Source organism: Geotrypetes seraphini, chromosome 15 (assembly GCF_902459505.1).
Source record: "Geotrypetes seraphini chromosome 15, aGeoSer1.1, whole genome shotgun sequence".
NCBI lineage: Eukaryota > Metazoa > Chordata > Amphibia > Gymnophiona > Dermophiidae > Geotrypetes > Geotrypetes seraphini.
This window is the reverse complement of record NC_047098.1, coordinates 62,043,277-62,066,933: the sequence shown is the minus strand read 5'-3', so window position 1 is coordinate 62,066,933 and position 23,657 is coordinate 62,043,277. Positions and strand designations below refer to the sequence as shown.

Below are 23,657 nucleotides of genomic sequence, written 5' to 3'. Positions count from 1 at the left end.
CCCCTCCCAGCAGCTCTTCTTACTTCCCAGCGCAGCGATTCACGAAGGCAGCCTCGGGTCCTTTGTTGTGTCGCGCCGCCTCTGAGGAAAGAGGAAGTTGCATCATCAGAGGCAGCCGCGACTCAGCAAAAGCCCCGAGGCTGCCTTCGTGAATCGCTGCGCTGGGAAGTAAAGGAGAGCTGCAGAGAGGGGAGAAAGCCACTGTCGGAGGCTCCCCAAGATCTCTCCGGCCCAGCGCACGCTTCCGATGCTGATCTTGCCGGTCCTGCGCGGACCGGCAGGAAGTTCAAATGAGTCAATCTTGCCGGTCCTGCGCGGACCGGCAAAAATTTCCTGCGGACCGATAACGGTCCGCGGACCGGCGGTTGAAGAACTGTGGATTAGATCGCCAAGACAAAGTGAGTCCTGGGTGATCGACTCACTTTGCCTTGGCGAGCTACTGGCGCCCCTGCCTCGGGCCCCCTGTAAGCTCCGGGCCCGGCGGCCCTGCGGCACACCAGGCAACATCTCGCGGCACACTAGTGTGCCGCGGAACAGCGGTTGAAAAACACTGGTATAAAGATTCAGAGCAAAAATGTTTCTAAGTTGAGATGGGCCAGGCTTGCTGGTTAACTGCACTGTGCAAATCATTGGTTTTCAGACAAAATGACAGTAAATCTGCCTAATGAATACTTATTTGATAAACAAGAATGCTGATTTTTAATATTTCCGATGAGGTTTTTAATTTTTAATCTTTTTGTAACTCACGTTTTAATTCATAGCAATATTTGAAATTGTATTGTAACTAATGCTGCATTAGGCTGATGTATGTAGTAGCACTTTTTGGAAACTGTATCTTTTGCTGAAATGTCTCAGTTTTCCTGTCGTGAACCGCAGGGCGGTATATAAGAAAATAAATGATTATTATTCTCCCTCATTCTGTAACAGGATGCTTAAATTTACATACTGAGGGAGAAATTCTGTTTATATTAGTGCTATTCTATAAATTGCATCCGGAGTTAGGCACAGTTTATAGAATACGCTTGGCGGGGCATAATGTCTTAAGTCCAATTCAGACGTATGGCGCTAGACGCTCAAAGTCGGCAGTGGGAAAATGCCCATTTTCAAAAAATACCTCTAGAATATTTTTTTTTTCTGCAAATCATCTATCTGGACGTCCAGACTATTGTTCTTCCAGACTGCCAGAATGTCCATCTTAATATCACATTTTCGACCACAATTTTGTCCAAGTCCTAAACGCCCAGAACAAAACCATTTGGATGTGGGAGGGGCCAATCTTGTAATGTACTGGCCACCCAGACAAGGCACCTTAGAGGGCACTGCTGTGAACTTCACATAAAGAGTGTCACATAAACATCTCACCAGAACTCCCTTTTTAGGTTATGGTGAGCTCCCCCCCAAAACCCTATCTACAACCCCAATAGCCCTTACATGGCACCTATATGGCAGTAGAGTAGGGTTTGGTAGGATTTTGGTGGGCGCACATGTTCCACCATAAAAGTAGTGGTTAGAGTGATTTCACCTAATCACAATTTTTTTGGGGGAGGGGGAAAAAAAACAAACCTATATTTTTGCCTTCCCCCGGCATCCCGGCCTTACTTGGTGGTCTAGCGAGCTTTCAGGGCAGGAGCGATCTTCCTACGCTCCTGCCTCGTGTAGATTGCCAATAGGAAATGGCTACCGTGAGCTCCCGCCATAGTCTCGAGAGACTACGGGAACTCACAGCAGCCATTTTCTATTGACGATCTGCACGGGGCAGGAGCGTAGGAAGATTGCTCCTGCCCCGAAAGCTCGCTAGACCACCTGGTAAGGCCGGGATGCTGGGGGAAGGCAGGATGGAGGAGGGGGTGGTCAGAGCCAGATATTCACGGTCCGGCTCTGCCCCTATCCCCCGTGAATAACGAGGGAGATGTGTAATGGTTGTAAGCATCCTCCTTATTTGAATCTTAACAGGAAAACCATTCCAAAACATGAAACTTTCCCAACACATGCACAAAAAAAAAAAATGCTTGGATGACGGCCGAAATGATGGAAGATTGGGTTAATTCTGTTTGCTATAGGCAGCCAAAGACTCTTCACAAATCACATAGCTTGCTTGTTGATACATTCAGAGGACACATGTCTGAAAGAATAAAGAACAGCCTGAAACAAAACAACTGTGATTTGGTTATTATTCAGAGTGGTATGACAAGCCTTCTTCAGTCACTTGATGTTTCAGGGAGCAAGCCATTTAAAGATTTTTTAAGAGAAGAATATGAGACTTACCCTCCCCCCCCGCCTTTTTTTTAAATTTTTTAGGCCGTGACGGTAACAGCTTCGATGCTTATAGGAATTTTATGAGCGTCTGAGCTGTTACTGCCATGGCTGGCGCTAAAAACGGCGCTACGGTTTTGTAAAAAAAAAGGAGGGGGGGTGTTGTTTTCTAACAACCTTCCTTTGACGTCTTTTCAGAAATCAAGAAAGCACCTTCTTCAAAAATCGGAAAGTGGGTGTCAGGTGCATGGGGAAAAGTTCCAGTAAATATAGCGCAGCAGTTGTTTGAGAAGTGTTGTATAAAAAAAATGCATTTTTTGATACAGGATATGATCTCGTATGGGAAGACACTGATGGTGATTCTAACCCCCTCTTTTGCTAAGGTGCGCTAATCGAATTAGTGCGCACTAGAAGGCCTAAGAGTGAGGGATCCAACAGTACTAATGATGGTGTTTAAAATGATATACAGTCCTGTATGTGAAACTGTACCGTCATTTTGTTTGTCAAAAATCTCTGCTTTCTTTCTTTATAAGTTTATTTATCATATACTGGTAATTGAATGTTTTTTTTCTCCCCCTTGTATGCAAATGTGGTGGTGGGGTGTTGGAATTGAGGGTACGGCTTTAGAATACCTCCCTTCTGTATCTTGTCCAAGATAACACTTTGTAAATTCTGTTTGCAAATTAGTTTGTTCACCTTGCATTTCTAGCTAGCAAAAATAAGTCAATGTTTTATTCTTGCCTTGTCTTCCTGGAATTTCTAGCACCCTGGACACATTAAGTGCTATTTAAAGAGATTACATTTTAACAGAACGATGCCAGTTTAGAACCACATCATTCATCAAGCTATGTTGACGTATCCTGTTACTTGTGAAAAATGACTTTAATATTGCTAGTGGTTATGTAGCATTGTATGATAATTATCACACGTCACAGAAATTAGAATAATGTCCAGTGATCAAGGCTAGCTTTTACACTAAAGCAGAGAATAAATCAGTTTCATTTTTCAAAATCAGGGTACAGCATACTTCTTGTGCATTTGTCAGATTATTTCATGCAGCTTAAAAAAAGGTTTTGCCGGGGCTTCCAGGTTGACTCTGACCCAAGAATTGCCGCTGCTGGGTTAGACCAGTGGTCCATTGTGCCCAGCAGTCCGCTCACGTGGCAGCCCTTAGGTCAAAGACCAGTGCCCTAACTGAATCTAGCCTCACCTGCGTCGTTCTTCTCTGGACCGTCGTTCTTTCGAGTAGTACCGTGTCCTTCTTCATGTATGGCGACCAGTGCTGGATGGAGTACTCCAGGTGAGGGCACACACCATTGCCCAGTACAGCAGCATGATAACCTTCTCCGATCTGTTTGTGATCCCCTTCTTTATCATTCCAAGCATTCTGTTCGCCCTTTTTGCTGCCACCGCGCATTGCACAGATGGCTTCATCGACTTGTCGATCAGAACTCCCAAGTCCCTTTCCTGGGAGGTCTTTCCAAGTACCGCCCTGGACATCCTGTATTCGTGCGTGAGATTTTTTTTTACCAACATGCATCACTTTACACTTACCCATGTTGAACCTCATCTGCCATGTCGATGCCCATTCCTCGAGCCTGATTATGTCACGTTGAAGACCTTCGCAATCCCCCTGCATCTTCACTATTCTGAATAACTTTGTATCGTCCACAAATTTAATCACCTCGCTCGTCGTACCTATGTCCAGATCGTTTATAAAGATGTTGAAGAGCACGGGTCCAAGCACCGAGCCCAGCGGCACCCTACTGGTGACACTCTTCCAGTCTGAGTATTGTCCATTTACCCCCACTCTGTTTCCTATGCTCCAGCCAGTTTTTAATCCATGTGAGTATTTCACCCTCGATTCCATAGCTTGCAATTTTTTGAAGTAGTCATTCATGTGGAACTTTGTCGAATGCCTTCTGAAAATCCAGATATGCAATGTCAACCGGGTCGCCCTTGCCTGTTTACTCCCTCGAAGAAGTGCAGCAAGTTCGTCAAACAAGATCTGCCTTTGCTGAAACCGTGCTGGCTGGTCCTCATCAGACTGTGTCCGTCAAGGTGATCAATGATGCAGTCCTTTATCAGCACCTCTACCATCTTTCCCGGTACAGAGGTCAGACTCACCGGTCTCTAGTTTCCCAGATCTCCCCTTGAACTTTTTTTGAAGATCGACATAACATTCGCCACCTTCCAGTCTTCGGAATCTTTCCTGATTTGATCGACAGATTAGCTATTAGTTGAAGCAGTTCAGCTATAGTCCCTTTCAGTTCCTTGATGACCCTCAGATGGATGCCATCCGTTCCCGGGGATTTATCACTTTTAAGCCTATCGATCTGCCTGCATACCTCTTCTAGACTGACCGTCAACCCTATCAGTTTCGGGTCTTCGTTTCCAGCTTATAGCCTGATGGGTTCCGGTATGCTGTATATATCCTCTTCGATAAATATAGACGCAAAAAATGTGTTCAGTTTGTCAGCGATGGCTTTGTCCTCCTTTAGCACTCCCTTTATTCCATGGTTATCCAACAGCCCCACTGCTTCCTTTGCGGGTCATTTCCCCTTAATATATCGAAAGAACAGCTTGAAGTTTTTTGCCTCCTTGGCTATTTTTTCCTCATAGTCTCTTTTGGCCCCATTTACCACCTTATGGCACCTGCGTTGATGTTGTTTGTGCTTATTCCAGTTTTAGTCCGTTCTTGACCTTTTCCATTCCTTAAACGAAGTACACTTGGCATCATTGCAGTAATCTAAGTGTGACAGGGATGCATATAACTTAATGTTCCATAAGTCAAGCATGGAAGTGACAGCCCTGCCTGTGTCTCATCCATGCTGTATCCATATGTACACCCCCTTAAATGTATGCACTGTGCCACTTAGTTGCATCCCTACAGAATAGCACTTAAGTCCCCCCACATTTACATAAGTGCTAGTATTCTGTCCATTAACACGTGCAAAGGGTTTATAAATTTGGATGCCCCTTTATAGAACTATCCTTCACATGCATAGCTACTGGGGACAAGTGCTTTCCATATTTATTCTGTGCTGCTGCCTATCCAGATTGCGATGTTGAACAAATGTATTTTTGTAAATGCTGCAGCTAGGTCGGATGATTGACTTGAGTATATCTGTTTAATTTGAATCTGCAGAAAGTAATATTTTAAAATAAATAAAGTTGTCAGTTACCTGTAAACAAAATCAAATCTTTTCCTCATATTGCTATTCTAAGAGCTCAAGCACATTTCTATAATGCATACCCTTCTTCCAGGTTATCTCATTTTATAATCTGAAACATACTATCTGTAGCACTTGAAGAGTACAAGAAAATAATATACAGTTTTTATCTTGCACATGCCCTTGTTGCACCAAATTAACATATGAATAGCTAGTCCTCAGAGATATGAAGGAAGGATGAATTGCTGAGCTTTTATTTTGATATGAATGTGTTGTTGAATATGGACAGCAGTGGTGGGTAAAGGGTTGAGAGGTCACTTTAAAGACAAGATGGTGCAGGGACCAGAGAAATTTGTTAGGTTGCTTATGGGAATTTATACGCGTCACTATTCAGAGTGGAAGACTCTTAACTGAAAATACTGGATAGGCCAGTTTGGTCTCTACCATTATACTGCTATAAATCAAGCTTGTCCAACTAATGGCCTGCAGGGCAGAACCTGGTCCACCAAGCGCATTTTTTTGGCCCTCGAAAGCTTGGAAATTCTAGTAGTGCTTACATCAGGATTCCTGCTTCCCCACCGTGACTCGGCTCTCTGTAAGCATGAGCTGCACAGTGGCAGAAGTTCCAGCTAACCTTGCAGTTTCAAGTCTCACGAGACTTGAAACTGCAAGACCAACCCAAACATCTGGCACTGTGTGACTTAAGCTTTCAGAGCGCCAAGTCCTGATGGGGAAGCAGGAAGCCCACTGTGTTCTTCATCTAAAACCAAATGAGGGAAAATAAACTGGGTGAAACCTATTATGAGTGAGAGACTGGGTGGTGGCTCGTAAGGGGAGTTACATGAGCAAGAGAGACTGGGTAAAAGCTTAGAGAGATTACATGAGTGAAAGAGACTGAATGAAAGCTGGGGAGTGGATGATGCAACATCATATTTTGCTACTATCTGACAAAAGACATGGCAAAATATGATTGGGTATGTGTTTTGGCCCTGAATGTTACAAAAAATAAAATGTGGCCCTTGACAGAAAAAAAAGGTTGGACAAGCCTGCTATAAATAGCCTTCAGTGTTGAAATCACTTTTTGTGTTAAACATCATTGGCTTTCCTGTTTCACATCAGACTTTCTTCAGCCTTTTACCAGATGTTGATGTGAAACAAATATTCAGATTAATTCACAGTGCAGCATAAAGGGATAATGATTTATGCAAAATGTTTGTTTGCTTAAGGTGATCTATCTTTTCACAAATTGTTACTGCTGATGCAAGCTGAGATCACATGGGAACTGTGATAACGTTTGCCTCTAATGAATTACTCTCATAAAAAAAGAAACAGTTTGTATCTACAGCCTCAGCACCCTGGGGTTGTGGGTTCAAACCCCGTGCTGCTCCTTGTGACCCTAGGCAAGTCACTAAGTCCTCCATAGCCCCAGGTACATTAGATAGATTGTGAGCCCACCGGGACAGATAGGGAAAATACTTGAGTACCTGATTGTAAAAACCGCTTAGATAACCTTGATAAGCGGTATATAAAAGCCTAATAATAAACTTGAAATGATTAAGAAACATTTCCTTTTGTCTCGTGATTCTGAGATTGAATGGATCTTTGGAGATCAAGGTCCTGAAGTTAATTTAGTTTGTATTTGGTCAACATCAATGGTTTTGCCTCAATAATCATAACAACATAAGCAGTGCCTCTGCTGGGTTAGACCAGAGGTCCATAGTGCCCAGCAGTCCGCTCATGCGGTGGCCCATCAGGTCCAGAACCTGTATAGTAATCCTCTATCTATACCCTTCTATCCCCTTTTCCTTCAGGAAATCATCTAATCCCTTCTTGAACTCCAATACCGTACTCTGTCCTATCACACCCTCTGGAAGCGAATTCCCTCTCGTTCTTGTAGTTTTCGAAAGTTTGAAGAATCTGTCCCTTGAAAACTACAAGAACGAGAGGGCATTCAGAAAAATTAAGAGGGGACAGATTCAGAACCAATGCTAGGAAGTTCTTCTTCACCCAAAGGGTGGTGGACACCTGGAATGTGCTTCCAGAGTGTGTGATAGGACAGAGTACGGTATTGGGGTTCAAGAAGGGATTAGATGATTTCCTGAAGGAAAAGGGAATAGAAGGGTATAGATAGAGGATTACTATACAGGTTCTGGACCTGATGGGCCGCCGCGTGAGTGGACTGCTGGGCGTGATGGACCTCTGGTCTGACCCAGCAGGCACTGCTTATGTTCTTATGATTATCGTGGTAAAACCGTTGCTGTTGACCAAATAACAAACTAAATTAACTTCAGGACCTTGATCTCCAAAGATCCATTCAATCTCAGAATCACGAGACAAAAAGAAATGTTTCTTAATCATTTCCCTGCTTTCTTGCACAGGATCATAAATACGAACTGTTTCTTTTTTATGAGAGTAATTCATTAGGGGCAAATGTTATCACAGTTCCCATGTGATCTCAGCTTGCATGCAATCCATGGCACTCTAGTTTTCAGACTTGGCCAAAGATTAAATATTCTGTTTTCCCTCACATTGTGTGTCTGATTATCATAATTCTTCTTTCAGCCTGAATCCATACAGCTATGACGAGAACTGTCTAAGCAGTAGTGAAGACCACATCCCATTGGCTGCTTTGCCATTGCTGGCCATTTCATCCCCACAGTATCAGGATGCTGTTGCCATGGTGATTAGCAGAGCCAATCAAGTTTATAATGACTTTCTCAAGTCTGCAGATGGTGCTGGATTTAATGGACAGGTAAGACATGCTTTCATGTTTTTGACAGAAAAATGTGAAAATTTGTTTTTTGCAAGGTGAAATCTAGTAATGAATACCACGACTTTCCAGTCTTATAATGTCATCAATGAAAGCAAAGGTGGGATTTGAATATTCTTAAAATTTTTCCAGATGTGGCCCAAGCAACGCAATTGAGAAGAAAATCCTTTTTGGCTTTGAAACCTAGGGTGTTGGCTTTAGGAGCCACATTTTATTTAAAATTTCCCTGTAAATGCTTGATTAAATTTAAGGAGAATGATTATGTTTATTGGGACTCAACTCAGTTAGAACAATTTTTGCAACATCAAGAATCTATTAGTATTTCTTCTGTTACCACATAATTAATTATTTGGAGTTTGAATTTCTAAACACTAATATGTTTGGTCTATATGATCATGTTTATTTGACTTTTGTTATGATATATAGTATTTGCTCTCCCACAGTTATGAGGACTAGAGGAATTTTGTGATAGCCTTTTGGTTGTAATAATGTCTTAATTTTATTTATGTATTATCCTTACTTTATTATTATGTATATGTAATAATGTTTTAAACTTGAATTAAAAAAAAAATTCTCTGTGAAGCCATGGATATGATAAAGGGCTTCTACTGTGACAGAGGACATCATGTATGCAAAAGCTAGAAGCTTTAGAAACAAAACTGAAGAGTTAGACATCAGCAGGAGGGATGCCCACTTCTTCCTGCTGGAACCCCCGAACACCACGTCAACGTCCTCCGGCAAGAGGGATGCCCACTATCTCCTGCCTGAACACACCCCTCAACTGTGATAGGCCCATCCCAGTATATCCCGGAATGCACCAGGAAGTAGGTCTAAGGCCCTGATTGGCCTGGGTGCCTAAGGCCCATCCTATGGGAAGGGCCTTAGTAGCCTTGGCCAATCAGGGCCTTAGGCCCCTCCTTGGTACATCCTAGGATGCACTGGGAAGGGTAAGGCCCACCATTGTGAAGAGGTGGGCCTGCCGGCCAGAGAGTGTAGGCATCCCTCTGGCTGGCCTTACTACAAAAGGTATGGGAGGGGTGTTGGGGCGGGGGGTTTGGGGGTATCTGTGGTTGGGGCGAGTCATGTGTTCAGGGGAGGGGTGTCTCCAGGAAGGAGGGAGTGGGCATCCCTCCTACCTATAGTGGTTAGCGGGTGCCTATCGCAGTTGGTTCTGGCAGGAGGAAGTGGGCATCTGTTCTGCCAATGTCAGGGGTCCCCTGCTGCAGTCGCTCAGCTGATCGCGGCAGGAGTATTTCTCCCCCCTCCCCCCCCACCCAATCAGCTAAGCTGGATAGTTTGTGTTTAAAGATCTGGTTGCTTTGTGTGGGCTTAAAAGTAAAGCCAAATAGGATTATGCTTTTAAAAAAACAGAATTTTGAAACCAGCTTTGAATTTAAGCCATGCTAATAAATACTGCATGGTACTCTTGCCAAGTGTAGAAAACGAAGAGATGTGAGATTAGGTAAAGAAAAATTATACCAATTATAACAATAATTACAAAAATGGACTGCTGGCTCAGTCAATGGAAAAATGGATTTTTAGTATATTTTTTTCTTAATACAAGGTTTTTAGTTTTGGAAATCCAACATTGTTATGATATTAGCAGGGAATATAAAAATCCTAATGTTACTACGCATATAATGGTTGCCTCTAGAGTGTTAGAATTAATTGGAATCTATAGCAGGGAAAATGTATATACACAGGGGTTACAGAAAGAAACTAGAAGAACCAATCAAAATTGGCCATGTCGGTGCACAATCCCTATATAAAGAGAGAGTAATCCAACCTAAACCATTTATACTGCAGCTTTGAAATATCTCCCTAAAAAAAGCCAAACATATATATATACTTCTTTATTTATTGGAAGAAAAATAGAACAAATATGCATAATTGCATTTTAAGAAGCTTTAGCTCCTCCCAGAGTCCCTTCATTGATTCAAGATTTTTCCCACAGGCAAGTAAGTCATCCTGCACAGAGAGGTTATAATTTCTAAATTATTTTTCCAGGTGTGTCTAATTGGCGACTGCGTTGGTGGCCTCTTGGGGTTCGATGCCCTCTGTTACAGCGCAAGCACGGCAACAGGAAGTCAGAGCAGTAGTCGAAGAGGGAGTATAAGCAGTACACAGGTACGCCCAGGGCTCTTGTATCTTCTATTGCAGGGGTGTCAAACTCAATCACATAAGGGGCCGAAATCTAAAACACAGGCTAAGTCAAGGGCCGAATTGTCTATTAAGATACTTAGGCCCTCTTTTACTAAGGTGCGCTAATCGATTAGCATGCGCTAAACGCTAACACATGCATGTTAGTCTATGGACGCGTTACCGTTTAGCGCATGCTAATTTGATTAGCGCACCTTAGAAAAAGAGGGGGTTAGTCTTAGTAGAAGTATAGATCCTTCCTCGTCCTGAGACACCTGTGGCGCAGTCAGGCACTTCTGTGGAGCACCCTGCTCCAACCTAGCTTTTACACTGGGACTGGGTCCTTCTGCCTGCAAATGGGTACTGAGGCAGCATGGTGAGGAGCTTGGAGCGCCACTGGGACCGGGGCTGAACAGTCAGGCACTTAGATGTGACACAGTCACCAAGGGCCACATAAAACAGCCAGGCGGGCTGGATTTGGCCCCCGAGCCTTGTGTTCTATTGCATGGAGCAGCCAGAATGCATCTGGCCGTGGAAATGAGAGCAGCGAGTCAGCAAATTCACTCAATACACCTTACTTAAAAGAACAAAAATAAAACAAACAAAAATTAGACCTGGGATTCTGTACAAAGATCGATGAATGGACCCTAGTTTCACTTAAATTGCAAATTGGTGTGTTCTCTTCATCTTTCAGATCTAGAACATTTCATTACAGAGGGATATATTTGAAAACTTATTTTACCAGATCGTTTTTCCTGTCTTGTGATCTGCCTTTCATTTGATCTGTTTCTTTTTTGGAGCCATTGCTATTAGGCAGAACTAATTTGGGAACCTACTTGCCAAGAGCAATACAGCTTTTTGTTATGAAGGGTCAAATTATGAGATGCAACTCTATACTTTGGAGCACATTTTCATTAGCTTGGGCATCCTTTTTTATGAGAAAAGAAGTTGAGTCAGTAGTATACAGGTAAGTGGATTTGTAGATACCTAGACGTGTGTATGCTTGGCAGCATAGGAGAAAGATCTTTGGAAAAAGGGGCCTTTCAGGGGCATGTCTGAAACTTGGAAAAGTTCCTGCTAAACTGGAACGTACACAGGTGAGGCTGGACTCATTTAGAGCACTGGTCTTTGACCTGGGGGCCGCCGCGTGAGAGGACTGCTGAACACGATGGACCACTGGTCTGACCCTCCTCCTTCCTTCCCTGTCCCAATGCACCCCTCATCATTTTTCCTTCCATTCTGCATCCCAAATTCATGCCTCCCATAGAAACATGATAGCAGATAAAGGCCAAATGGCCCATCTAGTCTGCCCATCTGCAGTAACCATTATCTCTTTCTCTCTCTGAGAGATCCCAAGTGCCTATCCCAGGTCCTCTTGAATTCAGACAGTCTCTGTCTCCACCAACTCTTCCGGGAGACTATTCCATGCATCTACCACCCTTTCTGTAAAAAAGTATTTCCTTAGATTACTCCGGAGCCTATCACCTCTTAACTTCATCCTATGCCCTCTCATTCCACAGCTTCCTTTCAAATGAAAGAGACTCAACTCATGTGCATTTACATCATGTAGGTATTTAAACATCTCTATCATCTCTCCCCTCTCCTGCCTTTCCTCCAAAGTATACCGATTAAGATCTTTAAGTCTGTCCCTATATGCCTTATGATGAAGACCACACACCATTTTAGTAGCCTTCCTCCGGACCGACTCCATCTTTTTTATATCTTTTTTAAGGTGCGGCCTCCAGAATTGTGCACAATATTCTAAATGAGGTCTCACCAGAGTCTTATTGAGGGGCATCAATACCTCCTTTTTCCTACTGGCCATACCTCTCCCTATGCAACCTAGCACCATCACCTTTTCAACCTGTTTGGCTACCTTAACATCATCGTATGCAATCACACCCAAGTCCCGCTCTTCTGTCTTGGCTCGCGGCTAACCCAGCAGCCCCTTCATGCCTCCCATGGGAGTTTACCTCCTATGGCTGGCTCTCTCCTCCCAGTGGCACTTCTCTTCTCAAAGCCGCAGCTGCTGGTTCCAGCACGAGGCTCGTGGCTGACCCAGAAGTCTTCCCTCACGTCAGAGGGAAAGCTTCCAGGTCAGCTGCGAGAATCGGAGTTACATACAAATTCAACTTAAGAATGGTTTAAAAAATGGAACTCGTTCTTAACCCGGGGATTGCCTGTATATAGCTGCCGTGGCACTATCCAGTAAGTGCTAGAGTGTTTTGTGAGGAAAGCATAGATAGAGCCAGAAGTCATCCTGGTATCTGGTGCAAGTAGAATCACATAAATGTCAGTCCCTAACTTCCTCAGATATTTATTTTAAAAATTTCTAGTATGCCTATCAACTAGGTGGGTAATAAGTTCACATAATGTGAAAATACATACTTAAAAATGTACAAATTTGAACATTACGCATAGAAAACCTGACCTGCCTATGGCTCTCGAGGACCGGATTTGCCTACCCCTGCTCTAGTGTGTTTAATAAACATATACTAACAGAATACCTGAGATGGGACGCTATTCACGCCATGTGTTCATTACCATGTAAAAAGGTCTCTTTTTTTTAAAGATTCTTTACTGTTTGTGTTTTCTAGATATTTGTACAACATCTTTGCTTTTATTTTTTCCTTTTGTGTATCTAAGTAGCCATATGCTACACAACAAAATTTACATGGAAATCTGTGTTTCAATAGGGCTTGCAAGGCAATTAGAAAAGTTAGTGGACTTAGCTGATAAAACCCAGCTTTATATACAAACATTTCTGACTTCAGTGCCCTCTTAAATATGTTTCTTTGAATTAATTTACAAGCTGTTCTTTTGCAGTATAATAACCAGCTTACCAGCATGAATGTTCTGATAGTTTCTGATCACGTAAGAAATAGTTCACAACTTACTTAGTGCATGAAGTAGGATAGCTTAGAGAAGATAAAACAGCGGATCATAGAGGTTTATAAAATCTTGAGTGGGCTTAGACAAATAGCAAGTCATTTTTTATCCTTTCAGAAAAAAGGGATAGCCTGAGAACCAGGAAAGCCAGGTTCAAATTCCACTGATGCTTCTTGTGACCTTGGGCAAGGCACATGGTCCTTTATTACCTCAAGTAGAAACTTAAGGGTAAATTTTCAGCCAGTAGCAGTGAATGATTTTTCAGCCGCCGCCACCTTTATGCTATGTAGAATAGCTTCTTGGTGAAGGTGGGTGGAGGCAGAACTTGTATCTGAATTCAGAAACGTGTGGGACAGTCATGTGGGATCTCTTAGGAAGAGGAGATGGATGCTGCAGATGAACAGACTGGATGGGCCACATGCTCTTTATCTGCCATCATGTTTCTATGTCCAGGCATCAGCTATGGCAGATGGATGGTATGTATCCAGTTAAGGATAATCTTCAATCCTTAATCAGATAGGTGAAACCGGACACTTTGTCCTAAATATCAGTAGTTAACTGTATAGGTTCCATCTGTGCCTCATATCTGCTCCTGGATAGGGTTAACGGATATCCGGATTTACCCGGACACGTCCTCTTCAAAGGACTGTCTTAGCATCTGGATGGGTTTTCAAAACCCAGCACTTTGTCCAGGTTTTGAAAATCATTGAGCTTGGAGCTGGAGATCTTGGGATGTTGCTGGTTTGAACAACGGTTGCTGGTTTGAACAACAATTTTACTCCTCCGACTTTGGACATCTTTACGGGAAATGTACAAAGCTGGATTTAGATGTCCTATTGAAAATGGCCCTCATAATATTCAACAGAAACTATAAAAAATCCCCAAACTTACAGATATCTCATAACAAAGATGATAATCATATTTTAAAAAATATATACAAACATGCCATAGATATTTGCTAAACAATGGTAATACAGTACATTAAAAATTGTGAAAAACAATCATTATTACAACAAATAAGCTAAGTTATCTTAAAAAAGGGGATGTGGCATCGTGTCAGTCTATTAGCACCCAAGCAGTATGGCATTATATGAATTGATGCAAATACTGAATGTTCTAAATTGCAACTTAGTTTTTAGCCACTTGAGGCTAGAAAAAGAAATCAAAATTTAAGAATTCCAAGAAAACTTTAAAAACATATATAAATTGATAAAATAAATTATTGTCCTTAAGCAGGAAAGCTCATATTAGATAGTCGGCTGTAAAGAAAAAAAAAAAAAAATATCCGTAATTTATGTGAATTGATATCAGCAGCAGGCATAGCATGTGTCAAATAGGAAGGACACAAAAATACTTATCCACCGACTAAGGATACAAAAGCAATAAGCATATATTACATATAAGTATCTATCAAGGCAGGCAGTGATAGCTCTCCTCCCATCAACACAATTCCCGTTCTGTTTTTCCCAAATGGTTGACAACTTAGACTAGTTGTAGTGAGAGAGGCCTGCAGATTTTTAGATGTTAGTCTGGGGTTCTTTGTGCCTTTGTAGATTATTTTCCAGTCTTCTCTTGGGATGAATTTGGCAAACAGATCTTTCCTGGTCAGAGTCACTATGAGGTTCATAATCAGAACTTTAAAACATCAAAAAACCCGCCTAAGTCAGTGCTTTGACGTCCTAATAGACAGGTCGTCCAAGTGCCGATAACTACACTGATTTTTTGGACGGGAAGCAGGACTTCTTATGCCTCTGAGAGCTGAAAGGGGTTTATCTGGAGTAGTAGTCAGGGCAGTATTTGGGCAAGATGTGGGCTGACAGACTTAGACGTCCTGCAGGGATAATCGAATGTTTTACTAGACATGCTGGATGAAAGTTAGACAATGTGAAAACAGGTATAAATGCCAAAAAGGTATCCAAAGTGACTGGATAACCACTACAGAGACAAAGTAAAGACCACCCACACTCTCCCCCAGTGTTCACTGACCCCCACACACCCACAAAGATCAGAATAAAAAAGTACATACCTGTCTTCAGAACATCAGCATCTGGTATAGGAATGCCTAGTAGAGCTGCACACAGGTGTCTTAAATAGCCTGGAGGGGAGGGGGGCTGCTAGTGAACCATAGAGAGGAGTCCCATAAGCCACTCTAACAACTATATTTATGGTGGAAAATGTGAGCCTATCACCCCCCCCCCAAACCCTACTCTACTTCCATATAGGTGCCATCTGCTGCCATAAGAGCTATTGGGTTTGTAGACAGGTGTATATAGTGGGTTTTGGGGGGCTCACCATAACCTATAAGGGAATTCTGGTGAGATGTTTATGTGGCACCCTTTATGTGACGTTCACAGCAGTGCCCTCTAAGGTGCCCCACTGTTCTGTTGCTGTGTTTGGGTGCCAGTCCATTACAAGATTGGCCCCTCCCATGTCCAAATTTTCTTGTTCTGGGCGTTTGGAACTTGGATGAAATTTTGGTCGACAATGTGATACAAAGTTAGACGTCCTGGTGGTCATGGATTCATAAGCAGTCTGCAAAAGTTACATGCGTATTATAAAAATGAGACTAAGGAGAGGCTTTCAGCCAGTTAAATCACTTGTATGAAGCTATCTGTTGATATTCAGGGGCAGCTTAATACTTATTCAGCAGCAATAACTAACTGCCAAAGTGAAAACTGGCAATTTTGTAGAGGTGGAGTTGGCACTTATGTGATTGAGGGCAAGATTCTCAAAAAACTGCGTAAAAAACCTGACGGCCTGATCTCGCAGCCGTTATTGTAGCGATTTTAAAAAAGCGACTCATTCTCCCCAAAACAGTCATGCAAATGAGGTTGGCAGAGAGTAGCAAAGATTTGCAAAATTTGCAAGTGCCCATTACTGATGATAGGGGTTAGCACATGTGCAGAATAAATGAAACCCCCCCCCAACAACAGCAGAAGAGATGCTCAATCTCTCCCGCCGCCAACCAACACCACCCCCCCCCCCAGCAGTGGGAGAGACCAACCAACACAACCCCCCCAACAGTGGGAGAGATGCCCAATCTCTCCTGCAATCAGCCAACACACCCCCAACCCCCCTCGGCAGTGGGAGAGATGCCCATGCTCTCCCACTGCCATGCAACACCCACTCACCCCCGTGCCTTTGATGACCCTGCCTCCCCCCCACCTTACTTTATATGGCCTATGCCCTATTGCCAGCTGGCCCTCTTCTTCAAACTGGCAAGCCTTCCCCTCCCTGGTACATCCTGGGATGCACCGGGGAGGGGCTTGAGGCTCTGATTGGCCCAGACGTATAAGACCTTAAACAACCTGGGCCAATCAGAGCATCAAACCCCTCCCTGGATGCACCGGGAAGGAGCCTAAGGCTCTGATTGGCCCAGGTTGTTTAAGGCCCCTTCTATGGGAGGGGCTGTATGCATCTGGGCCAATCAGAGCCTCAGGCCCTTCCCCGGTGAATCCTAGGATGCACCGGAGAGTGGAAGGCCCACCATTTTGAAGAGGCAGGCCAGCTGGCTGGAGAGAGTAGGCATTCCTCTGGCCAGCTGTCTAAAGTAAGGTAATGGGGAAGAGGGTATGGATCGTTGGAGGCACAGGTGGGGGGGGGTGTTGTATAGTGGTGGGAGAGTGTGGGTATCTCTCCTGCTGCCAAGGGGCATTGGGGAGTGTTGGTTGGTTGTGGGATAGATTGGACATTTCTCCCGCTGCCGGGGTGTGTGTGTTGGTTGGGTGGGAGATATTGGGCATCTCTCCTGCTGCCAACAGTGTGTATTTGTTGGCAGTGGGAGAGATTGAGCATATCTCCTGCTGCCAAGAGGAGGCTATAATACACATGCTCAAGAAGTGTGCTTTTACCACTCCTACTAAAAAAACCAAAACAAAACTACAATTTATGAGAATCATGTAGTAACTTTTTTTTTTTTTTAGCCACAGTCGCTGATTTTTGTCACCAAAAGCCAACGCAGCTCTTGGAAAATGCCTCAGTGGCGCCCATCCACGACTTCCTTTCCGCTCTTCCCCTACCCCCATGCCACACTCGCTCCCTCCCTTCCCCCCACATATTTAAATCTTTGCCAGTTCGAACAGCTTCTCTGGTTTGCTGTTTGTGCTGGCGTTGGCTTTCTTTCTGATGTCACTTCCTGGCCCCGCAACCCGGAAGTGATTTCAGAGAGGAGCCAGACTGGCACAAGCAGCAGGCTGGAGAAGTTGCTCACACTGGCGAAGATTTAAAGAGATATGGGTGGCAGAGGGCATAAGTTTGGTGTGGGGGAGTGGAGAGGTACCGGTGCTCCCACCAAGACAGCGCCTTGGGTGGTCAGCCCCAACCCCCTCCTCTTAGTACGCCACTGCATTGAATAATAGAAATCACAGTGTTATAATTCTGGTTGGTGTATAATAATTTAAAAAATAAATAAATCCAGGGAAATACCATTTAAGTTGCACCCAGCTTGGGACAAAATAAAAAATTTGTGGTTGACTGGTGTTTTTCTCCAAATAAAAACTTTAAGATTTCCCTTAAGTGTTTTTTTAAAGCATTCTTTTGAGTACATGTCCAATATATTCCCTTAACTGCCTTATTTTCTTTAGCAATTACTCATTTAAGCAGGATCCAGTTAGTTATCCCCAAAGTCCACATGGGTTTGTTGCTGCTGTCTTGCTGTGACCTTTGCTCTTCCAATAAAATGTAATGGCTAAGTCTAGCTGTGGACAACCATACAAGAAACGTGTAAATAAAGCTTAATTGTGCTGGCTAAAATCTGATGCTGACTGGCTTGTCGTGTCTTATCATTTTGTTTTGCTCTTTATTAAAAGGATAATCCTGTTTTATCAGAAGACTCCAGTTCTAGTCTTGCTGGTGGCAAGCGCTTGAGCAAAAGCAACATTGACATCTCTGGAATCTCAGAGGATGAGGTGCCAAGGCAACCGTTGCCACGGAAACAGAGCGACTCATCTACCTATGACTGCGATACCATAACGCAGCATCATGCGTTCCTGTCTAGGTAACTGGCTCTCCATTAAGGAAAAAGGAATGCTGCAGAAATAAGGTTTTAGCATAGTGGAAATTGAAGTTGGCCAGGCAAAAGAATGCAGGAGGAGAGAGAAAAATCTGTTTATCTGTGTGCCAGCTGCATTCACTCTTTCTAGGTTGTGCCAAGGTGTGGGGGAGGGGGGGGGGAGGAAGAAGAAAGAATTTTTAATTAAGCAGCATATCTCATTAGTGAAATAATTACTGCTTTTAGACAGCGTGTTGCCCCTGAATAGCATCATAGATAGGTAGCAGACCCAGCACTCATTATGGGATCTGTTCATGTGCTTTCTCTCTTCCTGGATGAAAATAAATCCGAATAATGCCCCACAGTTGAGTTCACCTCACATCAGGGATCCTGGATTTGTTTCTGTTCAACAGGCACATTGTCAACTTACTTGGAGGGAAAACAACCCATTTGATACTACTGCTCGCATACTAGGGATACAATCATCCTGCACACACAGAGAAATGCTTTCCCTGAAATAATTAAAGTACTGTATGTGTTTTTACTAAATGCTAGAGCTGATGTCCATTCATTTAGTTATTTATTTAAAAATTCAAGGCAAAATGGTGAGCTAATAATTTGATAACGCTGTACACATTTTAATACAATTTATCCTAGTACTTACAACTTGAGAATGCAACATGGAGAATTTGAACATATTTAAGTTTATTAGGATTTTATATACCGCCATCAAGGTTATCTAAGCAGTTTTACAATCAGGTACTCAAACATTTCCCCTATCTGTCCCAGTGGGCTCACAATATATCTAACGTACCTGGGGCTATGGAGGACTGAGTGACTTGCCCAGGGTCACAAGGAGCAGCACGGGGTTTGAACCCACAACCCTAGGGTGCTGAGTCTGTAGGTCCAACCACTGCGCCCTTAGGAGGCACTAAGGAAGGAAATTATCATCTGTGGACTACTGTTAAGGCAAGTTATTTTAGCACAGGGTCCCTTTAATGAAATAAGATTCTATGCTAAAATAGCCTGACTTGGGCTAAGATAACCTGGTTTAAGGTAAAATAACAGGTCTTAACAGTAGCCCACAATGATAATTTGCCCTATAAAGCCCAGATTCTCTATAGGGTGCCAATATCGGCGGCCACCTAAAAAGCGACCACCTAACGCCATAGCCTAAAGTGCCTATGTAGGCATGATTCTGGCATCAATTTTTTAGGTGCCAGTAGGCACCTTGAAACTCAGTTAAAAATGTAATTTGAATGGCATTTTTAACTGAATTTGGGCGTCAATTGGCGACGGTTAGAGAATCCAGGCCTAAGTGCTTCCACGTTAGCTCCATATTATCTCATTAGCACTAGATGGATAACGTGGTAATGCCCACCCGTAGCCATGACATGAAAATATATAAAAAGTAGATAGTGCACTGGTTAAACTGTGCAAGCAAGACAAATTAGCACAAAATGCTTTAATGCATTCTGCAGTAGCCTGTTAGTATGCGTTAAGGACTTAATGAAAGAGGACCCAATTAGGAATGGCTAAAAAGGCTAGAGCTCTTCAGCTTGAAGAGGAGATTTGATAGAAGTCTATAAAGTACTGAGTGAGTGGAATGAGTAAATGTGAATTGCTTGTTTGTTCTTTCCAAAAATAAAAGGATTAGGAGACATGCAATGAAGTAAATTTACCAAACAGTATATTTAAAACAGATTGGAGAAAATATTTTTTTCACTCAACATATAATTAAATTCTGAAATTCATTGCTCGATAATGTGATAAAAGCAGTTAGGTTAGTGGGGTTTAAAAAAAAGTTTGTATAATTGGTCATAAGCCATTGTTAAGATAAACCTGGGGAAAATACACAGCTTATTTCTAGGAGAGGCAGCATAAAATCTGTTTTACTCTTGGAGTTTTGCCCACATAGTTTTGTGACCTGGAATGGCCACTGGGCTTGATGGACCTTCAGTTTGTTCCACTATGGCAACACTTATGTTTTTATGGCCCCTTAGATGTGTTATTCAATATGTTGTTCAGGGGAAAAATATAATAAAAATAAAAAAAATGGACACAAACCTTGAGCAGACTTCAAGATCTCAATCTGTATACTTTAGAGGAAAGGCGGGAGAGGGGAGATGTGATGGAGATGTTTAAATACCTATATGGTGTAAATGCCCATGAGTTGAGTCTTTCACTTGAAAGGAAGCTCTAGAATGAGAGGGCAGAGGATGAAGTTAAGAGGTGATCGGCTCAGGAAATACTTCTTTACCGAAAGGGTGGCAGATGCGTGGAACAGATTCCTGGAACTGTGTCTGAATTCAAGAGGGCCTGGGATAGGCACGTGGGATCTTTTAGAGAGAGGAAGATATATTGGTTACTCCGGATGGGCCATTTGGCCTTTATCTGCCATCATTTCTATAACCATAAAACTCTATGATCTCACAATGAAGGTGTAAAAAGCCTTAGCCTATAGGGAGAGGAGGAGATATTGGATGCTGTGGATGGGCCATTTGACCTTTATCTGCCATCATGTTTCTATATGGATAAATATTAGCAGTAAGGTTTTTTTTATACAATATTACAATTCCAAATTGATTTTGCCCATCACTAAATCCAGTGGTTTCATGTTTTCAGGAGCAGTTTTTCAGCTTCTATTATCACCATGCAGTTTCTAAAACTTGCAGCTCTGATGACAGTGCAAGGTTATTAAGGGACCAGAAATTCTATACATAGTAACTCAAACTGGTGAGCCAGTGTTAATACTGTAAAGTATTTTTTTTCCCACTCTGAAATCATCTGTGTCTTAAGTATCAGATTTTTGCAGGAAATTGAGACTTCCAAAGCAGCAACAAAACACCCTATGGAAAAAAAATTCTCTTAGGTATTAAATTATCTCTTACAAATTTCTATGTGCCCTGATCTAATCTACTTTAGTTGTTATAGCCTGTCAATGTGGTTTATATTGATGCAAAAATACATAACCTAATACAGAAGCACTCAAATAACAAATACAAATGAATGCACCCTAAATACATAGAGAACAACTCCATAAAGGGCCCCACAGGTTAAGTAAGATACAGCAGTAATAATAATAATAATTTATTTTTGTATACCGCCATACCCAGGGAGTTCTAGGCGGTTCACAACAGATAGATGAATTACATACAGTGCGGTTGAAATTGAAGAACATAACAAAGCAATCCTAGAGTCAAACTAGTTTACATTTACAATTTAGGTGAGGGAAGGACTATATACAGAGCATAAACAGTGCATACGGTAAGAGAATACCCAAGAAACTACCTGTGTTAAAGTACAAATGCAAATACATATGTAAAAGTTCTTTGAAAATAGAAAATTGATAAGATGATAGAAACCCCTCAAACATTGATGGTGTGACAAAAAATAGATTAATAAATTAAATGAATAAATAAGTTAATACAGTCATATAATACGGTCATACAATAAATATTCTGAGAAATATTATTCTAATATTATTCTAAAATCCTCAAAAACATACATGCATGCCTGACTTAGCTAAGGTATAAAAAGAATTAGAACACATTAAAGAGCAAGCATAGAAAATGTAGATAATAGACAATGTATTTGCATTTGCACTTTAACACAGGTAGTTTCTTGGGAGTTATCATATAGATTTTTAAGTGTATTTTTTCCCCAGGGATGATCCTACCACTTTATTCCAGTGTGGTTTGCACAGTAAGGGCCTAATGATGTATGAGGCAGTGCTTATTGAGACTTCGGTCTGATGCTAGTCATCCATGAGTCACTGCCCGAGCTCAACATCTTTCGTTTGTATTCCAAGAGCTCATACTGAGGCCTCTCATACTTTACATTACATTATATTATTTTCTTAAGAATATATTATATATTTTTTTAAGATCATTTTTTCAAGTTGTAACAATCTCCCTGTAGGAAATCCTCCAGTTAAGCCAATTACTTATTTATTTATAAATCTTAAATGGAGGCCAGCATTTTAAAGTCTCTTGTCTGCAGAGGCACATAGGGAAGCCTATGGACACCTAAGGCCACTTCCAGCACAAGCTATGCCCTTGCCGGCCTTAGGCGTCCGCAGGCATCCCTATGTGCCTCTGTAGGCGCGAGATGTGCCTTGATTTCTTTAGAAACGTGCCTCCTGATTGGTCAGTTAGACAGCCTAACTGCAGCATGTCCTGTAAAGAATTTCCCCATAAGGGTGCAATTCTATAACTTGATGCCAAGAAGTAGGCGTCGGAATGGAACACTTTTAGCAGCAATCGTGTAAAGGTTCTTAGGAACACCTAAGCCAATATAGAACACTACTACAAAGCCATGTCGATGAACCAAACTTTAGGCCCACCAACTTACTGCAGATCAATGGCTGTGTAAGTTGTACCATGAAATGTGTTGAACGCCCTTGTCTTGCCCATTCTCCATTCATGTGTACACCCCCTTTTGGGGTTAACGTGCTAAGTAATTTTGCTGTTTACTTTATAGAATAGCACCCAACACGTGTGTAAATGCCTATTGCACCTAAATGGTTTAAAGTGCATTGCATTAACCACTCGGCTGCCCCTCTGCTCTGCCTGGATGTTTGTGTGGCATCAGCTAGATAGTCATCCCTATCCCTGTTAGGTTTTGTGTTTTTTCCATTCATAAGTTGTATGTTTCATTTTGGAAAATGACTATTCATTTTGGACATTGTCATAAAATAATGCCCGAAAATGTCTGTGAGATGAACAGAAAATCTGGACGTTTATCCTATTTGAAAATGACGGTGTAAGAGACATTTTGGGGGGGATGTTGTGAGCAGGATGTCCCAGTTCTGGCTTAAATAACTTTTCAAAAATGCCCCCTCCAAGCTCATAAATATGGGACCTACCCATGCCCCACCCACACTTACACTCACTTTGTATGCTGTGTACCGGTAGTAGAATTGTATATAAGTGCTAGCATTCTATAAATTACACACTCAGTTGGTGCTTAGCTGTATACAGGGTGAATTTGACATCACTTCCTGGTTCCGTGTCAGGAAGTGATGTCAGAGGGAGAGCTGAGGCCAGCATGAGCAGCACGGAGGTGTTCTTGCTCCCTGCCAGTGAAGACTAAGACTTGAAGAGGTACGTTTGGGTGGGGGAGTGCAATTAAGAACCTCTCCCATTGCCAAGGGGGTAGAGGAGAGGTGAGATGCCAGCGCCCAGGGTACTTTGCCCTCCCCCTTACTACATCACTAGGCAAACCCTTATAAGAAACATACAACTGTGCGCAAACTTTTAGATTCTTCTTTCATTATTTTGTGAAACTTATATTGGAAAAGATTTAAATACAGTCAAACCTCGGTTTGCGAGTAACCTGATTTGCGAGTATTTTGCAAGACGAGCAAAACATTCTCGCAAAACTTGTCTGGCAAACTGAGCACCCACCCCGAGAACCGGCATCGTTCCCCCCCCCCCCGCTC

The 23,657-nt window shown here is 42.5% G+C and overlaps 1 protein-coding gene across 9 annotated transcripts in view; it reads left to right on the top strand.

Annotated features, from left to right (window-relative positions):
* PITPNM3 (PITPNM family member 3) overlaps positions 1–23,657 on the top strand; it is a 407,952-nt gene that overhangs the window by 273,291 nt on the left and 111,004 nt on the right. For all 9 annotated transcript variants that reach the window (XR_004537058.1, XR_004537057.1, XM_033921390.1 and 6 more), the window contains 3 exons: positions 7,989–8,178; positions 10,204–10,323; positions 18,033–18,220. Coding sequence is in view for 7 of the 9 variants with exons in the window: in XM_033921390.1 (XP_033777281.1) it covers positions 7,989–8,178; positions 10,204–10,323; positions 18,033–18,220 (498 nt within the window). In the remaining 2 variants the exon portion in view is untranslated. The remainder of the gene's footprint in view (positions 1–7,988; positions 8,179–10,203; positions 10,324–18,032; positions 18,221–23,657) is intronic.